Here is a 23,576-nt window from a genome sequence, read left to right on the forward strand (position 1 = left end):
TTTCTCGGGAGGTAATGCATTCCAAATCGGGAGAGCAAAAGGACTTGAGTTCTTGTTCTTACCACAATCACACAATGAGTTGTTAATCATGAAACGTGGGAAGAGGGTAACATACACCTTTGTTGCTCCTTGTTTCAGCAAGGTGCCTTCGGTTGCCTAGGTAACACACCTCCCTGCAACAGCACATGTAGTCAGGAGCAGAGAAGAGCTGAGGAGAGGAACATTTGCACGTTTTTTTGCTGTTCCAACGATTACAATGGTGAAAAATAACCATCCAAAATTCCAGAACGGTGACAGCCCTGCTCATCACATTCTCTGTTTACTTTTCCCTTCCTTAAGCTCCTCTCCCAGCTCCCTCACAGCATGCACATTCCTGATTATCTTTACATAGCTCGTAGCATTGAGATTTAAATGGCAAATATCCAAAAGCTGTGTATTTAGATAGTGTTCCAAATATAGATTGTTTACACAAAATGTCTAAGCTAAGCGTAGAAATGCACCTTTTATTCTATTGTATTTATGTATGCCCAGGCATATTTTGGAGGCACGTTGCCAGAACTGAATCCTGACAGTGGTTCTCTGAGACTGGATTCTGGCTTTGTGAGATTAATAACACACACACACACGGACGTGCGTACAAACACACACAAACCGCGTCATCACCAGACTTTGTCTTTTATTTCTATTGAAAGAGTGGTGTCTGAAGCAATCTGCCCGGTAACAGTACTGAGTGGTGTCTGAAGCAATCTGCCTGGTAACAGTACTGAGTGGTGTCTGGAGCAATCTGCCTGGTAACAGTACTGAGTGGTGTCTGAAGCAATCTGCCTGGTAACAGTACTGAGTGGTGTCTGAAGCAATCTACATGGTAACAGTACTGGCACACTGGACTCCACTATAATGGTCCTTTGCCTCCTGTCAGCTTCAAGTCCTCACACAGTCAGACAAGTCCCTAATGGAGGTCTCTCAGGATGTTATTATCCATGTGCCCACAGTACCACTCATTCACAGACCCACTTAACTCTGCAGCAGATTTGGGCTGTGGATACACAGCCTCCCTCCTCTCTGTGTAATAGCTCCTGTTTGAAATGGCAGCAGCAGTCTGAAACAGTAGCTAATCATGCCAGGGCTCAAAGGGAAGGCTCACTTCCTGTAATTTGGATGTAATGTGGGATGTGGATAATTTCCATTATAGTCACAGTTCACATTCTGCCAGGGAGGTTTAGGTAGGAGTGTGGTAAAGGTGCCAAGAAGGCCCACTGCGGTGTGTGTGTGTGCGCCCCAGGGACAGGCACTTTAACTGTAAATAGCAACATTTAATTTGCCATCAAGGTAGAAATGGTGAACTGTATGTGGGTTACATACTGTGTGTCTGTGGTGCTTTGAATATACTGCTGTTTTTCAGAGGCATACCTCTACCTACCTTTTGTACCTGGCTGTAGCCAGCTTCCTCTCGCTGGCAGGTAGGCAGTGTCTCAAAGCTCTAGTACACTTAATATAAATATTCCATCTGCACCTTATTCTCTCTCTCTATCTGTCTCTGTCTCTTTCTCTGTCATTCGCTCTCTCTGCACCCTCCCCCTTTCTCACTGTGTATCTCTCTCCCAAGCATCATTGCACTTGCTTAATGTGTCTTTTAATGTGAGTTTCTCTCTTCTCTTTCTCCGCAGAGCGTTTTGACCACCACTGTCCCTGGGTGGGGAACTGTGTTGGGAAGAGGAACTACCGTTTCTTCTACATGTTCATCCTCTCCCTCTCCTTCCTCACAATCTTCATCTTCGCCTTTGTCATCACACATGTCATCTTACGTAAGTAATTGACAAAGATTGTACACACACAAACACACACACACACACACACACATGTCTTCCTCCTGGTTCTGGTTGTGTCAGAGCAGTGAGCCAGCAGGCTGTAAGTGGGCGGGCGTTGTGAATCCCAGCAGTATTCTGGCTCCTTACCATCCCCCCCAGAGTGAGCAGATAGTAGAGTCTGTGTGAGGGCGAGTGGGTGAGGGTGAGGGCGAGTGGGTGAGGATGACGGCTGAGAAAACCACTGGAGAAAAGAATGGAAGTCACAAATTAACCAACAGAGAATTCTCTCTTCAGTTGATCTTTCGTTTGTATCCTTCTCTTGATTTTGACTGTGGGCAAAATAGAAATGCTAGTCTCCTTCTGAAGAGAAGTCTGCTCTGTTTACAAAGTGTTATATTGACTCTGCCCACGTCACTATAACAAGGTTACCAAGCCCCTCTCCTGTACAGCCCATATAATTATGGTAGTCCTCTCAGAGTAGCTGTGGAGGGCACCTAGCTAGAAACACCTGCCACTGTTATGGATGAGATGAGCAGCACAGAGATCAATATGTCTTTGGTGACCGAATTAGGCTAGATGGCCGTATTTGATTGTGCTCCTTCTCCTCCCCTCTCTATCCTGTATCCCAGATGGCAGTTAAAATGTAATGGCAATTAAAGTGGGTGCGCTCTGTCTTGCTCAGCCTCAGCATAAACTTGGTGACTGAATTTTTTAAAAGCTACTAAGTGTTTATGGCGTATTATAACCAATCCGCCCTGCATCAATATGTGTACACACAGCACAGGGAGCGCTGTACGCCACTTTATCCTCTGAAGGCTTATCAGTATCTTGTGTGCCAGTACAGACGGGTTGTCTTCTGCTGCTCTCATAATCCTAGCCTATTAGTCAAAACGTTTCACTGTAGACTAATGATATTGTCTCTTTTTGAGAGGTGCTCTCACTCCCTAACATAGTGTCAGATATATTATAGGTGCCATGGTATTTTGACCTTCTAACTGGTGTTATATGTTGTCAGCTTTGAGAGGGTATTGTGTTCTAACCCCTAGTAGCCTACAGTACATCGGGCTTCGCTCCATTCAAAGCCAAGCTCTGCGGCTGACCTTTCACCTTACTCAGTCTAAAGTTATTTTTTCTGATTTGATTTAGGAGGTTTTAGATTCTTTAGAATGTTTAACCGTTATTAAACTCTCGTCTCTCACTGCAGGATCCCATCGACAAGGGTTCCTCAACGCACTCAAAGACACTCCTGCTAGATATCCTTTCTCACAATGGTGTTGTGTATGTTTTCTCTCTCCTCTTCTGCCTTCTCCTGCCAGTCCCTGCCTCTTCCATGCTGTGATCTGTCCTGTTCTTCAGCTTTGCTGTGCATGACTGCTGTCCCAACTGGTGCCTCTGTGGCTCCCTCCCTCTCATCTAAATTGTCTCGATCTCACTGTACAGTATCTCTCTCCCTCTCCATCCTCCCTCCCTCCATCTCTGTGTTGCGTTCCAAAAAACAGGATTTGTCTTGTGTCTTCCGAGAGGTTGACAGCCACCTGGGGTGGAGAGGATGACCCTGTGGGTGACCCTGTGGCCACTACTGTTCAAAATACTACTAGAAGCTAGCTGCTAGCCAACCCATAGTCTCTGCACAACTGCAGAGGAACAGTAGTTTTGCTTTGATTTTAAGACCCGGCATTTTTTTCTGCCCAGATCAAATAGTTATTACAATATATGTATCTTTTATTTATTGGAATGCTTTTCAGTTTTAAGCCAAACAAAAATGCAAGTCCTCAGCATGGAACTGTTCTATGATTTCCATGTCTACTAGTGTCACTTCTCTGTGCCTCTCACCTCCCAGACAACTATAGACTGTATTCTCCATTTCAGCGGCCCGGCCCTCAGGTAATCTATAATCTGCCAGCCGGGTTGCTTGATGTCTGAGTGTGTCTCTCTGTCTGTCGGGCTTCATTTGTCTATAGGCATGCTGCTGCTCTCTCCTCTCTCAGGGAGATAAGAAGCACGTCAGGCCCTCTGGTGAGGAACCGTTTGGCAGGCTCAGCTGATAACACAGCAGCCCAATGTTGTACAGCAGCACAGTGCTTTAAAAAGGCATGCAGGGGATGAGGCCTGACAACATCTATCTCACCAGTCTCCTGTATGTGAACTATGACATCCTTTGCTTGTCCTTGAGAGAGGAGCGGGCAGAAAGTCATCATGGAGGAGATGGTAGTTGGATTAACTCTAACCTGCCTGTGTGTGTTCTTTTTCTTTTAGTGTATGTATGGGTGGCAGGTAGCCTAGTGGTTAGAGCGTTGGACTAGTAACCGAAAGGTTGCTGGATCAAATCCCTGTGCTGGCAAGGTACAAATCTGTTGTTCTGCCCCTGAACAAGGCCACTGTTCCTAGGCCGTCATTGTAAATAGGAATTTGTTCTTAACTGACTTGCCTAGTTAAATAAAGGTTAAATAAATGTATACATGTGGCTGTGTGTGTATGCAAGGCTGGCACAGGAGTCAGGACATAATGACAGTAGTAGTAGCAGCCAAGGGGAAGCACTTTTACATAACTCCTCTCACTGGGATTAGGGTTTGGCAGTATACTGTATTTTACAATATACTGGTATTGATGCATGTACATGGCTCATCGCACTCTAGCGACTCCTTGTGGCGGGCCGGGCGCCTGTAGGCTGCCCATGTCGTCAGTTGAACAGTGTTTCCTCCAACACTTTGGTGCGGCTGGCTTCTGGGTTAAGCAGGCGGGTGTTAAGAAGCGCTGTTTGGAGGACGCGTGGCTTGACTTTCGACTCCTGAATTGCAGTGATAAGACAAGATCGAAAAAGGGGGTAAAAAATAAAAGCAATTCAAATAATAATAAATCAAAATAAGGCATAGATTTTTTTGCTCATATTGCGCAGCCCTGGAAATGATCAAATACCATCATACCGCTCTAACTCTGATCTGCTGCTGCTCCTGGTTCTGCTGCTCCTGGTTCTGCTGCTCCTGGTTCTGCTGCTCCTGGTTCTGATCCTGCTGCTCCTGATTCTAATCCTGATCCTGCTGCTCCTGATCTTTGAGACCACTGTTCCACTGTACTACCATGCTGTTTCCAGTCAAGTGAACAGAGGGCCAGGCAGGCTAGCTTGAGTAAGGACACGCATTGGCAGCAGGTCAATACTGCCCTTTCCTTTCCTCAACTCTGTGTGTTTGTAAGTATGTGAGGGAAAGAGAGCAGATGTGTGTCTCTGTCTGTGAGTAAGAGGGTACCTGGTGTAAAATGGCTTTTCAATCGGTGATATCACTCGCTCTGAGACCTTGAAGTATTTTTTCCCCCCTTGCATTAGTGATAGGTAACAATGTTTCGTGGGAGGCAGTTGTGTTCAGAGGGTCCCTAGTTTGAGCCCAGGTTGGGGCAAGGAGAGGGATTGAAGCAGACCTGTTTCAGGAGCATGCACCTGTTACACTGTCCTATGCTACAGCTCAGTAGGTGTCAGGTTTTCCTTAACCCTTTGGTCACTGTGCTGGAGGTGGTGGTGTGTTTCTTCTCTGTCTGGTCCATAGTGGGGCTGTCTGGATTCCACACATACCTGATCAGCTCCAACCAGACCACAAATGAAGATGTGAGTACATGGACACACACACTCACTCTCTCTCTGCTTCACAAGTTAAGGGGATTTGTAAGTGTTTCACTGGATTTCTCTTAAATTGCTGAAGTTCTCATGTGTAACACATCCCTGTCCCTGTCTCCTACCAGATTACACAGACACTACTAAACCCCCAGCCATCCCTGTCTCCTACCAGATTACACAAACACTACTAAACCCCCAGCCATCTCCTGTCTCCTACCAGATTACACAGACACTACTAAACCCCCAGCCATCTCCTGTCTCCTACCAGATTACACAGACACTACTAAACCCCCTCCTCCTGTCTCCTACCAGACTACATACACTACTAAACCCCCTCCTTCTCCTGTCTCCTACCTGATTACACACACTACTAAACCTCTCCTCCTGACTCCTACCAGATTACACAGACACTACTAAACCCCTCCTTCTCCTGTCTCCTACCTGATTACACAGACACTACTAAACCCCCTCCTCCTGTCTCTTACCTGATGACACACACTACTAAACCCCCTCCTCCTGTCTCCTACCAGATTACACAGACACTACCAAACCCCCTTCTTCTCCTGTCTCTTACCTGATGACACAGACACTACTAAACCCCCTCCTGTCTCCTACCAGATTACACAGACACTACTAAAACCCCTTCTCCTGTCTCCTACCAGATTACAGACACTACTAAACCCCCTCCTTCTCCTGTCTCCTACCTGATTACACACACTACTAAACCCACTCCCTCTCCTGTCTCCTACCTGATTACACACACTACTAAACCCCCTCCTCCTGTCTCCTACCTGATTACAGACACTACTAAACCCCCTCCTCCTGTCTTTTACCTGATGACACACACTACTAAACCCCCTCCTGTCTTTTACCTGATGACACACACTACTAAACCCCCTCCTCCTGTCTCCTACCTGATTACACAGACACTACTAAACCCCCTCCTCCTGTCTCCTACCTGATTAAACAGACACTACTAAACCCCCTCCTCCTGTCTCCTACCTGATTACACACACTACTAAACCCCTCCTCCTGACTCCTACCAGATTACACACACTACTAAACCCCTCCTTCTCCTGTCTCCTACCTGATTACACAGACACTACTAAACCCCCTCCTTCTCCTGTATCCTACCTGATGACACACACTACTAAACCCCCTCCTCCTGTCTCCTACCAGATTAAACAGACACTACTAAAACCCCTCATTCTCCTGTCTCCTACCAGATTACACAGACACTACTAAACCCCCTCCTCCTGTCTTCTACCTGATTACACAGACACTACTAAACCCCCTCCTCCTGTCTCTTACCTGATGACACACACTACTAAACCCCCTCCTCCTGTCTCCTACCAGATTACACAGACACTACTAAACCCCCTCCTCCTGTCTTCTACCTGATTACACAGACACTACTAAACCCCCTCCTCCTGTCTCTTACCTGATGACACACACTACTAAACCCCCTCCTCCTGTCTCCTACCAGATTACACAGACACTACTAAAACCCCTTCTCCTGTCTCCTACCAGATTACACAGACACTACTAAACCCCCTCCTCCTGTCTCCTACCAGATTACAGACACTACTAAACCCCCTTCTCCTGTCTCCTACCTGATTACACAGACACTACTAAACCCCCTCCTGTCTCTTACCTGATGACACACACTACTAAACCCCCTCCTCCTGTCTCCTACCAGATTACACAGACACTACTAAAACCCCCTCCTTCTCCTACCAGATTACACAGACACTACTAAACCCCTCCTTCTCCTGTATCCTACCAGATTACAGACACTACTAAACCCCCTCCTTCTCCTGTATCCTACCAGATTACATAGACACTACTAAACCCCCTCCTCCTGTCTCCTACCAGATTACATAGACACTACTAAACCCCCTCCTCCTGTCTCCTACCTGATTACAGACACTAAACCCCTCCTTCTCCTGTCTCCTACCTGATTACACAGACACTACTAAACCCCCTCCTCCTGTCTCCTACCAGATTACACAGACACTACTAAAACCCCTTCTCCTGTCTCCTACCTGTTTACACACACTACTAAACCCCCTCCTCCTGACTCCTACCTGATTACTGACACTAGTAAACCCCCTTCTCCTTTCTCCTACCTGATTACAGGCACTACTAAACCCCTCCTTCTCCTGTATCCTACCTGATTACAGACACTACTAAACCCCCTCCTTCTCCTACCTGATTAAACAGACACTACTAAACCCCTCCTTCTCCTGTATCCTACCTGATTACAGACACTACTAAACCCCCTCCTTCTCCTGGCTTCTACCAGATTACACAGACACCATTAAACCCCCTCCTGTCTCCTACCTGATTAGACACTACTAAACCCCCTCCTTCTCCTGCCTCCTACCAGATTACAGACACTACTAAATCCCCTTCTTCTCCTGACTCCTACCTGATTACACAAACACTACCAAACCCCCTCCTTCTCCCTTTCCTACCAGATTACACAGACACTACTAAACCCCCTTCTCCTGTCTCCTACCTGATTACACACACTACTAAACCCCCTCCTTCTCCTGTATCCTACCTGATTAAACAGACACTACTAAACCCCCTTCTCCTGTCTCCTACCAGATTACACAGACACTACTAAAACCCCTTCTCCTGTCTCCTACCTGTTTACACAGACACTACTAAACCCCCTTCTTCTCCTGTATCCTAACAGATTACATAGACACTACTAAACCTCCTTCTCCTTTCTCCTACCTGATTACAGACACTACTAAACCCCCTACTCCTGTCTCCTACCTGATTACAGACACTACTAAACTCCCTCCTGTCTCCTACCAGATTCCACAGACACTACTAAAACCCCTCCTGTCTCCTACCAGATTACACAGACACTACTAAAACCCCTTCTCCTGTCTCCTACCTGTTTACACAGACACTACTAAACCCCCTCCTCCTGACTCCTACCTGATTACTGACACTAGTAAACCCCCTTCTCCTTTCTCCTACCTGATTACAGACACTACTAAACCCCCTACTCCTGTCTCCTACCTGATTACAGACACTACTAAACTCCCTCCTGTCTCCTACCAGATTCCACAGACACTACTAAAACCCCTCCTGTCTCCTACCAGATTACAGACACTACTAAAACCCCTCCTCCTGTCTCCTACCAGATTACAGACACTACTAAACCCCCTCCTTCTCCTGTCTCCTACCTGATGACACACACTACTAAACCCCCTCTTCCTGTCTCCTACCAGATTACACAGACACTACTAAAACCCCTCCTTCTCCTGTCTCCTACCAGATTACACAGACACTACTAAACCCCCTTCTTGTCCTGTCTCCTACCTGATTACACACACTACTAAACCCCCTTCTTCTGACTCCTACCAGATTACACACACTACTAAACCCCTCCTTCTCCTGTCTCCTACCTGATTACACAGACACTACTAAACCCCCTCCTTCTCCTGTATCCTACCAGATTACATAGACACTACTAAACCCCCTCCTCCTGACTCCTACCTGATTACAGACACTACTAAACCCCCTCCTTCTTCTGTCTCCTACCTGATTACAGACACTACTAAACCCCCTCCTTCTCCTACCAGATTACACAGACACTACTAAACCCCTTCTCCTGTCTCCTACCTGATTACAGACACTACTAAACCCCCCCTCTTCTCCTGTCTCCTACCTGATTACACACACTACTAAACCCCCTCCTGTCTCCTACCAGATTACACAGACACTACTAAACCCCCTCCTCCTGTCTCCTACCAGATTACAGACACTACTAAACCCCTCCTCCTGTCTCCTACCAGATTACACAGACACTACTAAAACCCCTTCTCCTGTCTCCTACCTGTTTACACAGACACTACTAAACCCCCTTCTTCTCCTGTATCCTAACAGATTACATAGACACTACTAAACCCCCTCCTCCTGACTCCTACCTGATTACTGACACTACTAAACCCCCTTCTCCTTTCTCCTACCTGATTACAGACACTACTAAACCCCCTACTCCTGTCTCCTACCTGATTACAGACACTACTAAACTCCCTCCTGTCTCCTACCAGATTCCACAGACACTACTAAAACCCCTCCTGTCTCCTACCAGATTACAGACACTACTAAAACCCCTCCTCCTGTCTCCTACCAGATTACAGACACTACTAAACCCCCTCCTTCTCCTGTCTCCTACCTGATTACAGACACTACTAAACCCCCTCCTCCTGTCTCCTACCTGATTACACACACTACTAAACCCCCTTCTCCTGTATCCTACCTGATTACATAGACACTACTAAATCCCCTCCTCCTGACTCCTACCTGATTACAGACACTACTAAACCCCCTTCTCCTGTCTCCTACCTGATTACAGACAGACTAAACCCCCTCCTGTCTCCTACCTGATTAGACACTATTAAACCCCCTCCTCCTGTCTCCTACCTGATTACAGACACTACTAAACCCCCTCCTCCTGTCTCCTACCTGATTACAGACACTACTAAACCCCTCCTCCTGTCTCCTACCTGATTACAGACACTACTAAACCCCCTCCTGCCTCCTACCTGATTACAGACACTACTAAACCCCCTCCTCCTGCCTCGTACCTGATTACAGACACTACTACACCCTCTCCTCCTGTCTCCTACTTGATTAGACACTACTAAACCCCCTCCTCCTGTCTCCTACCTGATTAGACACTATTAAACCCCCTCCTCCTGTCTCCTACCTGATTACAGACACTACTAAACCCCCTCCTCCTGTCTCCTACCTGATTACAGACACTACTAAACCCCCTCCTGTCTCCTACCAGATTACACAGACACTACTAAACCCCCTCCTCCTGTCTCCTACCTGATTACAGACACTACTTAACCCCCTCCTCCTGCCTCCTACCTGATTAGACACTACTAAACCCCCTCCTCCTGTCTCCTACCTGATTACAGACACTACTAAAACCCCTCCTCCTGTCTCCTACCTGATTACAGACACTACTAAACCCAGGCAGCAGTTTGTTTTTTCCTCTAGTGGATGGTTGAGTTTGGGGGAAGACAACCAGATCTGAGTTTGCCTCATCGCTCACCACTGTAGAGCTGCCTGGGACATTATAGACACACACATACAGGAGGAACTGAAAGTTCCGGTCAAAAGTCTGAGGAAATTGACCTTGCCTTTTTTAAATACAACTACGTTTTTAACCGCTGGTTTATTGCTCTGATTGTGGCTTTTTCTGTTTCAGATCAAAGGGTCGTGGTCGTCTAAAAGAGGGAAAGACAATTATAACCCTTACAGCCACGGAAACATATTAACCAACTGCTGTGCAGCACTGTGCGGACCCCTGCCACCCAGGTAAGGACAGTCCTGTGTTTGCGTGCAGATCTGACACTATCTGGCTCTGTATATTTGGATTTACCCAGAATGTAACATATGGCACACTATCATCATCTGTCTTAGAGAAATCTCAAATCCAATAGTTCTTCTCATTCTAGGAGAAATCAGTTTTTCCTGTCACTGTAATTTCCTACATTGTCAGAAAGCTAAAATAGGTCCGTCACACAGAGCTCATCTTGATCTTGCTAGAGAGCTGCTGCTGTGAAATCTTCTGCCTGCAGCTATTCCTCATTCAGACCTCTGATAGTACAACGGATTCCAGCACCTCCCAGTGAGATCAAACTATGCACATAGAAGTGCTAGATGTAGTAGTCATTGTATCTATAGACTCATAGCCATTGATTGCTTATTAGCTTGTCTTATCCAACACTTCCTTCTCTACAGAATTTGCATTCAGACACATCAATATAACCCTTTCATTTGGATTGCCTCACTGTGTATAACTCATAGTTGAAACCCCATTATTTATTTCACCTTTATTTAACCAGGTAGGCCAGTTGAGAACAATTTCTCATTTACAACTGCGACCTGGACAAGATAAAGCAAAGCAGTGCGACAAAAACAACAACAGAGTTACACATGGGATAAACAAACGTACAGTCAATAAGACAATAGAAAAATGTATGTACAGTGTGTGCAAATGTAGAAGAGTAGGGAGGTAAAGGAATAAATAGGCCATAGAGGCAAAATAATGACAATTTAGCATTAACACTGGAGTGATGTGCAGAAGATGATGTGCAGGTAGAGATACTGGGGTGCAAGAAAAGAAATGGGGATGAACAGTGAAATATACCTGCTGGAGCTACGGGTGGGTGTTGCTATGGTGACCAGTGAGCTAAGATAAGGCGGGGCTTTACCTAGCAAAGACTTATAGATAGTGGATTGGGCGATGAATATGAGGCAAGGGCCAGCCAACGAGAGCGTACAGGTCGCAGTGGTGAGTAATATATGGGGCTTTGGTGACAAAATGGATGGAACTGTGATAGACTACATCCAATTTGATAAGTGGAGTGTTGGAGGCTATTTTGCAAATGACATCGCCGAAGTCAAGGATTGTAGGATAGTCAGTTTTACGAGGGTATGTTTGGCAGCATGAGTGAAGGAGGCTTTGTGAAATAGTATGCTGATTCTTGATTTCATTTTGGATTGGAGATACTTAATGTCACTCTGGAAGGAGAGTTTACAGTCTAACCAGACACCTAGGTATTTGTAGTTGTCCACATATTCTAAGTCGGAACCGTCCAGAGTAGTGATGCTAGGCGGGCGGGCAGCAATCGGTTAAAGAGCATGCATTTAGTTTTACTAGCATTTCAGAGCAGTTGGAGGCCACGGAAGGAGTGTTATATGGCATTGAAGCTCGTTTGGAGGTTTGTTAAGTGTCCAAGGAAGGGCCAGATGTATACAGAATCGTGTCGTCTGCGTAGAGGTGGATCAGAGAATCACCAGCAGCAAGAGCGTCATCATTGATGTATACAGAGAAGAGTCTGCCCGCAAATTGAACCCTGTGGCACCCCCATAGAGACTGCCAGAGGTCCTGTCAACAGGCTCTCTGATTTGACACACTGAACTCTATCTGAGAAGTAGTTGGAGAACCAGGCGAGGCAGTCATTTGAGAAACCAAGGCTGTTGAGTCTGCCAATACGAATGCAGTGATTGACAGAGTCGAAAGCCTTAGCCAGGTCGATGAAAACGGCTGTACAGTACTGTTTTTTAGCGTGGCTGAGGTGCACCCATGACCAGCTCGGAAACCAGATTGCATAGTGGAGGAGGTACGGTGGGATTCGAGATGGTCTGTGATCTGTTTGTTAACTTGGCTTTCAAAGACTTTAGAGGGGCAGGGCAGGATGGATATAGGTCTGTAACAGTTTGGGTCTAGAGTGTCTCCCCTTTTGAAGAGGGGGATGACCGCGGCAGCATTCCGATCTTTAGGGTTCTTAGACGATACAAAAGAGAGGTTGAACAGGCTAGTAATAGGGGATAAGAAAGAGAGGGTCCAGATTGTCTAGCCCAGCTGATTTGTAGGGATCCAGATTTTGCACCTCTTTCAGAACATCAGCTATCTGGATTTGGGTGAAGGAGAAGCGGGGGGGGGAGGGCTTGGGCAAGTTGCTGCGGGGTTGCAGGGCTGTTGGCCGGGGTATGGCTAGCCAGGTGGAAAGCATGGCCGGCCGTAGATAAATGCTTATTGAAATCCTCGATTATCTTAGATTTATCGGTGGTGACAGTGTTTCCTAGCCTCAGAGCAGTGGGCAGCTGGGAGGAGGTGCTCTTATTCTCCATGGACTTTACGGTGCCCCAGAACTTTTTAGAATTAGTGCTTCAGGATGCAAATTTCTGTTTGAAAACGCTAGCCTTAGCTTTCCTAACTGACTGTGTATATTGGTTCCTGACTTCCCTGCCACAGGATGTTTTTGTGCTGGTCAAGGGCAGTCAAGTCTGGAGGTAACCAAGTGCTATATCTGTTCTTACTTCTAATTTTTTTGAATGGGGCATGCTTATTTAAGATGGTGAGGAAAGCACTTTTAAAGAACAACCAGGCATCCTCTACTGACGGGATGAGGTCAATATCCTTCCAGGATACCCGGGCCAGGTCGATTAGAAAGGCCTGCTTGCTGAAGTATTTTAAGGAGCGTTTGACAGTGATGAGGGGTGGTCGTTTGACCGCAGGGCCCATTCCGGATGAAGGCAATGAGGCAGTGATCACTGAGATCCTGGTTGAAGATAGCAGAGGTATATTTGGAGGGCAAGTTGGTCAGGATGATATCTATGAGGGTACCCATGTTTACGGATTTAGGGTTGTACCTGGTAGGTTCCTTGATAATTTGTGTGAGATTAAGGGCATCTAGTTTAGATTGTAGGACGGCCGGGGTGCTAAGCATATCCCAGTTTAAGTCACCTAACAGTACGAACTCTGAAAATAGATGGGGGGCAATCAATTCACATATGGTGTCCAGGGCAGAGCTGAGGGGGGTCTATAACAAGCGGCAACAGTGAGAGTCTTATTTCTGGAAAGGTGGATTTTTAGAAGTAGAAGCTCAAACTGTTTGGGAACAGACCTGGATAGTATGAGAGAACACTGCAGGCTATCTCTGCAGTAGATTTCAACTCCGCCCCTTTGGAAGTTCTATCTTGACAGAAAATGTTGTAGTTAGGGATGGAAATTTCTACATTTTTGGTGGCCTTCCTAAGCCAGGATTCAGACACGGCTAGGACATCAGGGTTGGCGGAGTGTGCTAAAGCAGTGAATAAAACACATTTAGGGAGGAGGCTTCTGATGTTAACATGCATGAAACCAGGGCTTTTACGGTTCCAGGACTGTTATGACCTATGGACTCCTGTCTCTCTCCCAACACCCTACGTGCCTCCCCTCACATTCTACACACACACTCTGTGGTGAAAGCTCTGGTTCTTCACACTCACTCAGCCTAGATAGAGGCTATCTTCTCTTATCTTTACAGCCCAGGTTTCCCTCGCTGACGAGACAACTGGAGACGCAGCACCTCTTCTGTGGTTTAACTCTAAGCTCAGTGCCAAATAGCATCCTATTCCCTATGTACTGTAGTGCACTACTTTTGACCAGGACTCGTAGGGCTCTATAGCGAATAGGGTGCCATTTGGGACATGTATAAAGGCATGTTACAGTGCAACAGTAGCATGTTATTAACAGTGAGGTAAAACACACGTACAGGGCCAGGGGGAACCGGTGAATAAACAGGGGAGAGAAATTAAAAATGCTTTTAGCTCTGGGCCTTTCAGTGTGTTTGGCTGCACTCTGTGTAACGGTCCCAACCCAGCCTCCACTGCCCACATCATTACTCACTGGTAATAACCCTACTGGGTAGCAAGGGACAGGACTCACTGGGCAGGTGGTGGGCAAGAAGGGAGGGTGTGTGTGTGTGTACATTCTATATGTCTTCAGTTTTCACAAGTCCACCTCCGCCTGCCTGTCTGGTGAATTCCTGTAAGAGACTAGCTAGCTCTGTGTCAACAGGCTCTCTGTTTCTGATTACCCTGTGCACGCACACATTCCGTTAGAGCTGACCTGTGTCACTGTTTCATATCAACACACAGCCCCTCCATGGTGGTGAATGGATGTTGGTTAGCCCATGACTTAGTCTCTCTATGCACTTACACATACTCACACCCCCTTTATGCAGACACACATGCATCCTTAGACACACATGCAAGCACTCACACACACACAAAAAAAAGACGCACTATAATTCAATCATGTTGCTTAACCTCAGTAGGTTCCTGTCTACTCAGCCATGTGTCAGCCCAGCAATGGTAATGATAGAACAGCGATAATGATTCACTCCACTGATCGTTGTATGACCTCATTGACTGAATACTAAGAGGAGAGCCTGCATACGGAATGAAACATTAAATACAACGCTCCTTTAGTGGGTTTCTCTGTGTGCTTCTTCTGGCCCTCTTATTCTTTCACAGTATTAACTCTCAGTCATCTCATTTCATCTGCATTCTGTATCCTCTTAACATCGATTTACATTGTGTAAGGATATCTGCCAACGATTGAAATTAGAGTATTCAAAGAAAGTAAAGCATTTCATTCACAAATGCAAAATAAATGTACAGTGTCAGCCTTGCCTCAAAGTACGGTATTGAAATAGACTTGGGACTTGCCTTATTCACTTGTCAAGGAAGGGATCTAAAATATTATATAATTGAATGTTTTTCTCAGATATTTCTCTTTCTCTCCTCAGTCTCATCGACAGAAGAGGCTTTGTCCAATCAGACACGCCACAGCCCACCCCGCCAACCAATGGCATCACCATGTATGGATCCACCCAATCACAGAGCCACATGGTGAGCCATTCTCCACTCTGTGTCTTTTCCAAACCTACTTATGGCCATCAGTGCAAACCAAACCACATATCACCTGGCCTCTTGAAGATTAGTTGGCTATAGGTTCCTTTATAAAAGGTCAAGCATGGTGAACAGTGATATCATTGATTCAGTAACCCATCATTGGCTGACTCAACCTGGAAAACGAATGGCAGCTGTTGCTGTGCCAGGCCCTGATTGCGTGGCAGTGCCAGCTTCTTCAGCTCTCATAGTAGCCTGATTGTCCAGCTGTTGTCTTATATCCTGCTTGTTTTTTATCTGTAAACAATGGCTCTACTGTCCGCCTTGCCATCTAGATAGATAAACTATCCCAATCAATCTCCCGGGAATTATGATGACCAGCGGCATCATGGTGTATTATTGCAATCATCAGCATTGGTAATTGGTTTAGAGTTGGACCAGGGCCCTGTTTCCACGCGATGGGGGTCAAGGGCAGAGTAGGGTTAGAGCGTCCCTCCCTCCCTCCCTCCCTCAGGATTGATGAATAAATACCGCTGCTCCCCTCATACCACGCTAGCAAGCCAACTGACAAGGCTGTTGATCTCACCTCTCTCCCTCCAGCTCCTCTCAATCCAAATCTAGAAAGCCAAATCCAAATAGCCAAATATTTTGCCAATCTCATTTCCATATCTGGTCAACAGATTGGAACAAATCAACTGCTGGGATTCCAAATAGTGGATTGTTTCTGTTAATATTCACACAGATTTTACCCATGATGCTCAGTGATCTGGCATTATGGCTGGGAAATAGGTCAGTGCGTGTGTGTGAGCGACAGGCAATGTCATTATGGACAGTGCTCGTGCTGTGTGACTCCTTGGCTCCCCCCCTCATCACACTCTCCCCTCTCTGACATCTCTGAGATCCCTAGGGAGGGACATGTGTTGTGCTCATGTGCAGTGCACACTCTCTCCCCCTCTGCTTCCCACAACCTTATCATGCAGACTGACTGGACAATCTAACTCTTGTGCTGGGAGGTTTTGGCATGGCAAAAACAGATAGATGGCAAGAAAGGGATGACAGACAATAACAGACATAGGGAGAGGAAATGAGAATAAATGGTGTTTTACAGTACCCAGGTGGAGTGAGTCTGACTTAACAAGGCACTGTCAGCAGACAGTGTAATTGGTGTTGGAGTGTTTCAGAACAAAGGGAGAGGAGCTGTAAATGTCAACCTCACCCCACCAGTCCTGCAGGGAATGAAAGAAAGAGGACGGCTTCTGGTGGCCCTTAGTGAACAAGCCGTTGTTTCCCTTCTCCTACATTCTAATGAACGGTCACTACTTGTTATACTCCTCTGAACTTGAATCCAATAGGCTGTTAGAATAATCCAGTGTCCTGGATGGCAGCTCTGGTCTTATTGAGTGGGTCATGGCCATCTGGAACAGTTGTGCTGGCTGGGAGACGGGTTTAGCATTCCATCGCTTTATCACATGTAGTCTGTTAGGACCAGTTGTTATTGTTAGGAGTAACATACTACATTTATTACTTTTCACAGGGAACCATGTCGCCACTAACGAAATCTATATTTAGTCACCAACTTAAGAGAATGTGGCATGTGTTTGACTTAACAAGAGAAAGAATTTCCATTGAATTATAGCTGGTCGTCATGTAAATACGGAAAGAGTGAAAAACAGCTTGTGTCTCCGGGCCATCAGACTGCTGAACAGCCATCACACAGTGTCCTGCAGTACGAGACAAAACACACACCTCATACACACTCAAGACTCCCGTACTCACAAATACATTCACACACAGCCAACTCTGCTGTCCCATGTATATAGAGACAATAAACAATGGACACTTCATGTTTCTTTCATACAGTTTTTCCACATGCTGTATTCTCAACATCGCTCATTCTAATATATCTACTACTCTACATTGCATTACTGTTACACTGCACACAGCGTATTTATATACTGGATTCTTGAGAGATCACTGTAATATATACTGCTGTACAGATCATTCTCACTTGAACTTTTTGGTGTATATATGCATAGAGTTAATTTGGAATACTGATGGTGTTAATTGGATTCGTTACTGAGCTAGTAACACAAGTATTACACTGCTCCCGCTATTATAACATCTGCTAAACTGTGTACGTGACCAATACACTTTGATTTGTAATAGTGAAAGGCAGTCTGTCAATGTACGAAAGGCAAATTGGTAACTAATAATCGTCAAGTTTGGAGTAGACTATTGCTGTTTTTTCCATGTATCTGTTTTGAAAAGCCATTGTAGGCTGATCTAGAGAAGCTGTGTCACCATGGCAACAGATTACAAGGACGCCGTCATGTCATTACACCATCCGTTACATTAGGCCCCAGTCAGGAAGTGACAGAGAGAACCGTGGAAGGACAGTATGTGTGGGCGACGTGACATTTAGAACAATGGCCATGGCCTCTAGTTAAAACACAATCAGCTTTTGTTTTTTGTCATTTTCTGTTGTAGCTGGCAGCTATTTTTAGATGGCAGAGCGGGACACATGTAGACTCCGGAATTTGATGGACTCCTGTTTCAACTTGAGTACTGGATGATGATCCACACAACTCATTTTAGACTCTCAGTATCTTTGTGGTGTCTACCTGACGTGTGATTTGTTAATTCATTAGACAAATGACTAATAGAATGCTTCTCACCTATGTCAAACTAATAATCTAGCTTGAACAACTGTAGAATGAACCAATGTTTAGACAGCTGTCATCATTTGAATGTGCATCAGATCATCATGCAGTCAGTCAGCCAGGCAGGCAGATCGTCATGCAGTCAGTCAACCGGGCAGGCAGATCGTCATGCAGTCAGTCAACCGGGCAGGCAGATCATCATGCAGTCAGTCAACCGGGCAGGCAGATCGTCATGCAGTCAGTCAACCGGGCAGGCAGATCGTCATGCAGTCAGTCGGTAACCGGGCAGGCAGATCAACCGGGCAGGCAGATCGTCATGCAGTCAGTCAACCGGGCAGGCAGATCGTCATGCAGTCAGTCAACCGGGCAGGCAGATCGTCATGCAGTCAGTCAACCGGGCAGGCAGATCGTCATGCAGTCAGTCAACCGGGCAGGCAGATCGTCATGCAGTCAGTCAACCGGGCAGGCAGATCGTCATGCAGTCAGTCAACCGGGCAGGCAGATCGTCATGCAGTCAGCCGGGCAGGCAGATCGTCATGCAGTCAGTGAGCCAGCCAGGCAGGCAGATCATTATGCAGTCAGCCAGGCAGGCAGACGGATCAAGAGCAGACATGGTTTTGTTCAGGCTAGGCTAGACCAGGTTCGGTTAGTTGTATTCCTTCTCTCCCTAGCTCTGTGCCAGCTGCTCTTCCTGTAGTTTGCTGGGCTGATGGCCGGTTTATGACCAGGGCTAAACTTATCAGAACTCAACTTCACTACCTCACAGGCTCCTAGCACAGAGCAGCACGCCAACATGGGTAATGACAGCCAGTGCTTTGGAAAATATCTGTCTCTTCTCCCCCTGGGCAGAACAGGGGGCAGCAGTCCCAGACCCAACCAGCAACTCACCCTCCCCAGCCTCTAAAGAAATTACAGCCAAGGAGATAGTCAAAGCTCATTAGTAAATAATGCCTATTTTTCCAAAGGACAGTATGGAGCTAAAACATTTGAAAAGCATTTATAAAGTAACCTAAGGAGTGCAACTTTGCCAAAGCTGGCCCTTATTATTCGATTTGGAGATGTGACGGGATTGTGGAGCGCACCTGTCAAAGAGAAGCTTTCGATCTTGACTAGCTGACATTGGGGCTAAACTAATCATGATGAAAGACCTATAGGCTGTCTCATTGTTGTCGGTGATCAAGCCTGCCACTGTTGTGTTGGCAAACTTAATGATGGTGTTGGCGTCTTGCCTGGCCACGCAGTCGTGGGTGAACAGGGAGTACAGGGGGGGACTAAGCATGCACCCCTGAGGTCCCCCGTGTTGAGGATTAGTGTGGCAGATTTTTTAATTTTTTATAAATGCATAAATAAATTATTTAACCTTTATTTAACCATGTAGGCTAGTTGAGAACAAGTTCTCATTTGCAACTGCGATCTGGCCAAGATAAAGCATAGCAATTGGACACATACAACAACAGAGTTACACATGGAATAAACAAAACATAGTCAATAATACAGTAGAACAAAATATACAGTGAGTGCAAATAAGGGAGTTAAGGCAATAAATAGGCCATGGTGGCAAAGGAATTACAATATAGCAATTAAACACTGGAATGGTAGATGTGCAGAAGATGAATGTGCAAGTAGAGATACTGGGGTGCAAAGGAGAAAGATAAATACAGTATGGGGATGAGGTAGGTAGATGGATGGGCTGTTTACAGATGGACTATGTACAGGTGCAGTGATCTGTGAGCTGCTCTGACAGCTGGTGCTTAAAGCTAGTGAGGGAGATATGAGTCTCCAGCTTCAGAGATTTATGCAGTTCGTTCCAGTCATTGGCAGCAGAGAACTGGAAGGAAAGATGACCAAAGGAGGAATTGGCTTTGGTGGTGACCAGTGAGATATACCTGCTGGAGCGCGTGCTACGAGTGGGTGCTGCTATGGTGACCAGTGAGCTGAGATAAGGCGGGGCTTTACCTAGCAGAGACTTGTAGATAACCTGTAGCCAGTGGGTTTGGGAACGAGTATGAAGCGAGGGCCAACCAACGAGAGCGTACAGGTCGCAATGGTGGGTAGTGTATGGGGCTTTGGTGACACAACGGATGGCACTGTGATAGACTACATCGAGTTTGTTGAGTAGAGTGTTTGAGGCTATTTTATAGATGACATCACCGAAGTCTAGGATCGTCAGTTTTACGAGGGTATGTTTGGCAGCATGAGTGAAGGATGCTTTGTTGCGATATAGGAAGCCGATTCTAGATTTAATTTTGGATTGGAGATGGTTAATGAGAGTGTACAGTCTAACCAGACACCTAGGTATTTAGTTGTAGTCAGAACCATCCAGAGTAGTGATGCTGGACGGGCAAGCAGGTGCGGGCAGTGATCGGTTGAAGAGCATGCATTTAGTTTTACTTGTATTTAAGAGCAATTGGAGGCCACGGAAGGAGAGTTGTATGGCATTGAAGCTCGTCTGGAGGTTAGTTAACACAGTGTCCAAAGAGGGGCCAGACGTATACAGAATGGTGTCGTCTGCGTAGAGGTGTATCAGAGAATCAACAGCAGCAAGAGCGACATCATTGATGTATACAGAGAAGAGAGTCGGCCCGAGGATTGATGAGATGTGTTTTGTTGCCTTCCCTTACCACCTGGGGGGCGGCCCGTCAGGAAGTCCTGGATCCAGTTGCAGAGGGAGTCCTTAGCTTATTATTAAATAGGCTAGACAAGGACTCATTTAGTTCAAAGGCTAAAACAGTGCACTGCTGGCTCATTCCCAGTCCATTTGGATGTTTGATTTACATGGACACTATTTAGGTTACAGAGATACAGAGCTAAATCATTATCTGGCTTAATGCTGTTTCAACTCCATGTATCGACTTCACTATGCATTTGAGTCACATTGAATACTGTGTATTTTAGGGCTGTCCCCGACAACAACAAAAATCTTGGTCGACCGAGAGTCATCTGTTCTTTCGACCAATCGATTGGTCTAAATGTTTTAACGTGTATTTTTCCATATACAGACGGGCATGTTAGACTGCAAATTTACCACAAGCCCAAACAGATATAATATTTACATATTATTCAGACCTTGTATATGATCTCTCTATTATGCGTGGGAATACTTGAAGACGATTTACTGGTGTTATATTCAACAATATGGTTGGGGAACCCTGGCCTATGTGTTTTAATAAAAACATTTATATGTACTGAACTTGTCTGATGCTTTAAGCTTTAAGCACACTGTTTGATGAAATAATCAAGACACAAGTGACTCTAGAGCGAGTCCGACCGCAGTTGATTTGATTGTGCCGGGCCGGGCTCAGAACGAGTGCCTGTGTGACTAGCAACCTTTGCCTCTCTTGCCTGCTGCAGCGACCACCTTAGAACATCAACAGTGTTTATCACGCTGTCCGTGTTGCTGAAGCTGCAACATAATTACAGCCATTTCTGACTGAAAAGTTCTGTTACTACTGCTCGACGAAAGACATCTGTCAACCAACAGCCTATCGACAGTGGACTAAATGGGGTCAGCCCTAGTGTTTTTCTCTGGTGGTTTACTGTGCATTCTAACAAGGTTACTAACAATATCTTTTCTCTCTTTTCTCATCTCTTCATTCATTCACTACACATGTTAACCTCATCTATCTTCATTCATTCTCTACACTCCTCCTTCTATCCCCACATTTCCCTCTGTCTCAACATGTCTTATTACTCTCCCTATCTCTCCTTTCCTACCCTTCTCCATTTCTCCTGTCTCAGTGTGTTCAAGACCAGTGCATTCAGAGCACCAAATTCGTTTTGCAGGCTGCCGCCACGCCCCTGATGCAGAGTGAGCCGGTCATCCTCACAGACGAGGCCTCTCTACCGGGCAGGACGTCATTAGGCGGTCCCTGCTCTGGAGCCCTGCCGCTAGGGGGCCAGCCTACACCCCCCACCTCCACCCCCAACCTCAGCTGTGACAATGGCATGCTGCCCACCCGGAACGACCACAGCGAAGCGCACCACCACACGGACGGGGTCCACCACCACTTCCTCACGCCTGAGGAAGCCCCCTCGCCACCGGGCATGCTTCCCTGCGGCAGCCCCCTGGGACACAGCCACACCATTCAGGGCTTCTACAACCCAGCCAGCCAGGACTCTCTACATGAGGACTCTGTCAGAGGCCTGGTCAAACTCAGCTCTGTCTGACAGGGGGTTCACTCATATCTGTCCATCCCCTAAAACACTCCCCCCAGGCTCTCCATCCACACCTGTGCCAAACAGTGGGTCTTCCCAACCCTGAATGCCTGTAACCAATATCCTCTCCGTCCTCTAAAATCACAGGACTTCTCTAAAAGACTGTGATACTATTTGGCTACTGAGAGCAGAATTGAACTAGGACCTTCCCTCCTAAGCCAACGACTTGCCAAACCTCTGCATCATACAGGGGGTTGTTGCTGGTGAAGGGCCCAGGGGACTTGTGCTTGTCCTGTGCTCCTCTTCTACTGAAGCGTAGTCCACTGTCCTGGGAGGGGGACAGACAAAAGAGGGCTGTCTGTCAGCTATTTAAAGCAGAAAGAGGTGGCGTTGTGAGTTATTCCTAAACATGTTAAAGAAAAGCTGCTTTATTTCTGTCGTGAATCACAGGTCTGCCATTTATTTTTTTGTACAACGGACTATGGCCTACTTGTTGATCTGATGGACAGTGTCTTTGCCTTTCTATCTGATTCTGGTTTACAGTCAATCACCAAACAAGAGTTGTCATCATGATGTATATCATTTAATTCATACATGTTTTTAAGTTACATGTTAAGATTCTGTATTGTGCCATACCAAGGTCATTTCTTTTCCTCAAGTTCTTTTTCCTGTGGATATATGAATAAAATCACATTTTTAAGGAACTAGATTCTGTTGACGCCAAGCCTCAAGGTGACCTGTTGAAAGTCATGTGTTATCACCTCTGACGTCACACATCCTTCAGTAGGTATTTAATGGTAGCCTTGTGACGAGTGCCTTTGATAAGTGTAGCTAAATGAGAATAACACAAACGATTCAACAGTTTAAAATCATTCTACATGATGTATTGAGGTCCTGCTCTAGGCTCCTGTAATGGTCCATTCATCAGGGGTCTAAGGCCTCGGGACCTCCAGCATCAGAGAGAGTGGAAAACAAGGGCCCTCTGTCACCAGGAGACAGTCAAGAAGAGACTTGTATGGGCTAGGCTTACTTCAAACGGAATTTCATTTCCTCAAGCCACATGGATTCTCTATTTTTTAATGTAGCAAACTCCATAGGAAACCATCATCTTACACCAATTTC

At 46.1% G+C, this 23,576-nt stretch overlaps 1 protein-coding gene across 8 annotated transcripts in view; it reads left to right on the forward strand.

Annotated features, from left to right (window-relative positions):
- Positions 1 to 23,163, forward strand: part of LOC115146335 (palmitoyltransferase ZDHHC14-like) — an 89,321-nt gene extending 66,158 nt beyond the window's left edge. For 7 of the 8 annotated variants that reach the window (XM_029688358.2, XM_029688354.2, XM_029688352.2 and 4 more), the window contains 6 exons: positions 1,668 to 1,805; positions 3,013 to 3,061; positions 5,304 to 5,406; positions 10,661 to 10,770; positions 15,537 to 15,639; positions 22,038 to 23,163. In XM_029688358.2, the coding sequence (XP_029544218.1) occupies positions 1,668 to 1,805; positions 3,013 to 3,061; positions 5,304 to 5,406; positions 10,661 to 10,770; positions 15,537 to 15,639; positions 22,038 to 22,466 (932 nt within the window). In that variant the 3' untranslated portion in view covers positions 22,467 to 23,163. The remainder of the gene's footprint in view (positions 1 to 1,667; positions 1,806 to 3,012; positions 3,062 to 5,303; positions 5,407 to 10,660; positions 10,771 to 15,536; positions 15,640 to 22,037) is intronic. The other variant, XM_029688360.2, reaches the window with a different exon arrangement.
- The last annotated feature ends 413 nt before the right edge of the window (positions 23,164 to 23,576 follow it).

Source organism: Oncorhynchus nerka, linkage group LG18 (assembly GCF_034236695.1).
Source record: "Oncorhynchus nerka isolate Pitt River linkage group LG18, Oner_Uvic_2.0, whole genome shotgun sequence".
Lineage (NCBI taxonomy): Eukaryota > Metazoa > Chordata > Actinopteri > Salmoniformes > Salmonidae > Oncorhynchus > Oncorhynchus nerka.